Source organism: Alligator sinensis, unplaced genomic scaffold (genome assembly GCF_000455745.1).
Source record: "Alligator sinensis unplaced genomic scaffold, ASM45574v1 scaffold919_1, whole genome shotgun sequence".
Lineage (NCBI taxonomy): Eukaryota > Metazoa > Chordata > Crocodylia > Alligatoridae > Alligator > Alligator sinensis.
Genome location: NW_005842191.1, coordinates 1,939,276 through 1,943,669, shown reverse-complemented (window position 1 = coordinate 1,943,669; position 4,394 = coordinate 1,939,276). Strand labels below are relative to the sequence as shown.

The following is a 4,394-nucleotide window of genomic DNA, read 5'->3' as shown; positions in this document are numbered from 1 at the left end:
TTTCCCTACGTTCCCTTACTTGGGACAGTGCTGTCAACACACGGCATCTTGTCTGATTTATGTGACTGAAGTACAGCAATATTGTCTCAGCGTGTTCCCAGCCTCAAGTATCACCACCTTCATTCTGTTCAGTGCACAACACTGGGTTCAGCAAGTTCCAGGTTCAGGAAAAGAGGCTTAAGCCCATGCCTTGCTTTTATCATATTAGAAATCCTATTTATTTCAGTGGGAATACTCAGTGTGGTTTGGGTGAAGCATATGCTCAGGCACCTCTTGAGTGCAGGCCCCTTGTAAGTGAATTACCTGGACTGGCACATGATCTAGCTACACACCTGCAAGGGGCAGTATGGAGGCCCTGGCTAATGCTCAGGAAGCATACCTAGTGCTCTTGGTTGCCAGCTGCACCCACCTGCATTTTGAAAGTCAGCTGTGTGAAAGCCTATTTCTCAAGGTGTGGCAGGGAAAGAAAATACTTGAAGGGGAGATTTAAACCCTACCTTTTTTTCTTATCTTCTCCTCCAGTTCAAGAGCCTCGACAAAGCTGGAGTTCTTAACCGGACAAAAATAGTTGATAAAGGGAAACGAAGGGCCCCCCACACCCCCCCCCCCCCCCCCCCTCTTGCTCAAAACACACACTGTGGAAGCAGAAGGACAGGGCTGAGAGTTAGAAACTCCCCCTCTTTCACATACCTCTTCCTAGCAGCAAACCCCAGGCAGACCTGAACCCCTTCCTCCTGCCTGTCCTCGGTGTGCAGGCAGCTGAGTTGCAGACTATTTTAAGGTCAGAGAAACTGTTAAGATCATCTTATCTAAATCTTGCACAACACAAGCCACTGGTTTTGCCCAGAGGCCCTTCAGTCAGCTCTCAGCCACATGATGCTAGGCTTTCCATGAAGGCCAGATCTAGTTACCCACTAGGTGCCATCGTGATCCCCTATGTTTATTTTAGTTTGCCCAAATATTCGTGCAAAATGCTAAAGCTCTTAATGCTTCATCTTGGCCAGAGTTGAGCTGAGCTAAGGGTGCATATGCAGATTGGCATGTTCCTTAATAAGAAGCACTTCCTTTCCCCAGTACCCACTAAATCATTGATCAGTCCTATTTCACAAGGGAGCATGGTGCCTTACCTTCCTGAAGTATAGTTTCCCTTGATTTATTTTTGTTTTTATGTCAGACTGAAGCTTTAACACTGATTTCTGGGCTTGTTTTAGTGAGCAGCTTGCTAGGGTTTTGGCTTCTCAAGAAACAGATGATACTTTATTGTTATGTGGTGCAGAGAGTACAGTCTGTACAGTGTCTCCTGAAGTGTGGCAAGGAGTGGGGCTCCTCCTTGGACAGTCTGCATTAAAGAGGCAGAGATGAACTGTAACATGCACAGAGCCTCCCTCTACTACCTTGTCCAAGTGTAGGCCAAACCTTTGGCTATGCTACTGCAGGACAACCACCAAATGCATGGACGATGTGACAGTTCAACCTGCTGTGAGGCCCTGAGGTCGCTGTTAAGAGTGTAAGCAGGAGGAGGGGAGACATTGTCTTTGGGATCTGTCAGAGCTGGGTGGAAAGCCCTGTAGAACACAGTGGTGGTCTCTTGACATTGTTGTAAGCAATATGATAGGGGCAAGGAAAACAGGAGACTTTCCATTAGTTTCTCTTCCTGCTTTTAAGCTTTTGGCTGAGTGTGTCCTGCTTCTGCTTAAGAGAGGCTTTGTTAATAGGACAGACATCCTGGACAAGTAGTCTGCTCCACCACAGGTGCCTGAGTGACCTTGGGCTTCTGATCTGAGAAGTCTTGCAGTGAAGCATTGGCTTGTGTAGGCAGGCAGCCTTCACTTCTGTGTCAAAGCCCCACTTCCTTGCTGGTGAGTGTTAAAGGCTGGACAGCCCCCCCCACTTCTGAAAGTCCTAGGCTACACTGCTCCAGTATCTGTCCATGATTCACCCTCAGATGCAATCACCATATCTTTCTGGGTTGAGCTTTTCATGCAGAGAACATCATATTGAATTGGGAATTCTAGACTGTATTTAAAAGAACCTTTTTTTTGTTTTTGTTTCTTTTCTTTTTTTTCTTTTGGAGAACGCCATTTAGGAATGGGTACCGCTATTGGGAGAAGGGGAAAGCATGGGATAGGAACCATGGCACAGGCTTCCCCTTCTCAACTGCCATGGAAGGAGAGGAGGGTCCTTTCCTTGTCACTGGGTTTTAATGCTCCTTTCGTGTTTCTTTTTCAGGAAGAACTGGAGCTCATCCTGGACTGTCTTGGAAGGGGGCATTTTGACCTTCTTTAAGGATTCTAAGCATTCGTCCTCCAGTGGTTTGGTGAGACGCCTTCCTTTGGCTACTGTCCTAACTAAGCCCAGTGCCAGAGCTGCTGACAGGCTCCCGGGCACCTAACCGGCAGACAGCTTACCAGCATTCCCTAGTCTGTCTGCATAATACCACCCTCCCCCCGCCTCCCTTCCTGGTAGGGCCAAGACTCCTGCAGGAGCCAGCTTCCAACTGTCCCTAGGAAGCATCCTGTGGAGCTAAATGTGGTAGCAGCTTTGTGGTAGCAGCTTTCAGGTGAGGTCTAATTCTTGCCTGCACCCAAAAACCATGAGATGTGAAGGCTGTTTGTTCTCTATTTCAGTCCCTCCCTGGGATCTGGAATTGGCTGGTCCATAGAGGGCATCAGTTGCTTTGAAAAGCCCCTCTGTTCATGTGAGTTTCCAAATTCTGTCTCCTTCTTGAATGAATCAGCAGACAGAGACCAAACTGCTTTGCCAAAGTTATTTCTTCCTCCCCCCGCCCCCAGCAGTTAATGTTCAAAACAAGAAAGTCCAGTAAATTAATGCCAGTAGAGAAGAGTCTTAAGATTCTCCAGCCAAGCCTGTGGTTAAAAGTTGCTTTAAAATAGGAGTGGAGGACTTGCTGCTGCTTGTGGTGGGCAGTGTTGTGGCTCTCAGCACTCATGCGGTGATGGCTTGCAACACCCTAGTGACTGGTTGCGGTAAGAGGGAGAGAACTAAATGAGAACAGAAATAGCTCTGAACGGGGTGTTCGTCTCAGACAGGCTCCTTGCTAGACATGCAGAAGTAGAGCTTCATATGCAGTGCAGGGGGCTCTAAGGAGGCATTTCCATGAGGGTCCCAGCCTCTATCACTGTGTACACTGTCTCTGGGCTGGGCCAAGGTGGAGAACTGAATGGAAGAGGGAGAAAATGATGCATCTGGGGGGACTTATAGAAGCTGACATGCCTAATGTGATCTCTTGAGCTGTGGATAAGGAAGGCTGGAATTTTCAAAGGGGTGAAGAGGATTTAGGTGCTCAGTTCCCATTGGGATCAGAGTTCCCAACTTCCTTTTTGGGCTTGTCTCCACAGGTAAAACAACTCCAGCAAACAAGTTGCTATGTTAATAATGTGCCTTTTTACTGGTGTGGCTTAATCAGCTTTAAAATTGCATTAAGCTGAACTAGAAAAGGGTGGTGTTTTTTTGGAATAACATCATTGGACTTTAAATTCAGTTTATCTCACTTGGGAATATCTTCCCCAGCTCTTGACTGCTTAAAATCCCAGCTCAAGAGGTGCAAGCACATGGACTTTCAACCCCCTGAAAAAGTGAGATACGTGGTAACTTCAGTGTGGTTTACCAGTGGAAAATGTTGTGTCCTAGCAGATGCAAACACAAAGGTCACCTTCCCTAAACACCTGCTCATTTCCCATGACCTGAAAATGTGCCATGAACATATATATGCCCAATGCTAGCATTACTGACTTGAAGGAGAGAGAATCCACCCAGGTTTGCCTTCCCTGTGTGTGTAGGAATTCTGTCCTCTTCCCCACTCCCCTCCTTCCACACTGGAATATCCCTGCATGTGAATTCTCTTCCCAAATCATAGTTGGAGGCTGAACTGCATTTGTGATTCTTGTGCTGAGTACCACTATTGAGCTGCAGTGCATAGCAGATCCCCAGTGATGTCCTTGGAGCTTTACATAAAGCTAAACCACCTCTTAAAGTATAAAAGGTGCAATCCCAGAGCTTCACCACCAAGCCTTTACCACCCATGACATTAATAGGAGCAAGCTTAATTTTGTTCTCGTAGCAAGCTCTCAGGCAGCCTTTCCTGTGTCAGTCTCATTCATCTCCCATTTGGCAGACTATAACTTTTCAACAGAGAAGGTTAGAAAACAGATATTTGGAGGGTAAATGAAAGCTGAGATTCTTCCACTATCTCTTGTGGAAAATCTCAGTGTATTTTATATTTAAGGCTTCTAGAGTCATGAGATTAGGTGAGAAACTCAGTTTTCAGTTTCAAAGAGATTGTTTCCATCTTTTGGAGTTGTGGAGAAGGACAGGCTGGCAAACCATTACCCCAAAGACTCAAATGTTGGGAGGGAATGCAAAGAAAAAAAATA

At 46.4% G+C, this 4,394-nt stretch overlaps 1 protein-coding gene across 1 annotated transcript in view; it reads left to right on the top strand.

The window, feature by feature from the left end:
• The window catches only part of LOC102369999 (rho GTPase-activating protein 27), a 62,200-nt gene that overhangs the window by 31,141 nt on the left and 26,665 nt on the right, over positions 1-4,394 (top strand). Inside the window, exons 5-6 of the mRNA XM_025207339.1 lie at positions 523-586; positions 2,226-2,317. Of these exons, the coding sequence (XP_025063124.1) occupies positions 523-586; positions 2,226-2,317 (156 nt within the window). The remainder of the gene's footprint in view (positions 1-522; positions 587-2,225; positions 2,318-4,394) is intronic.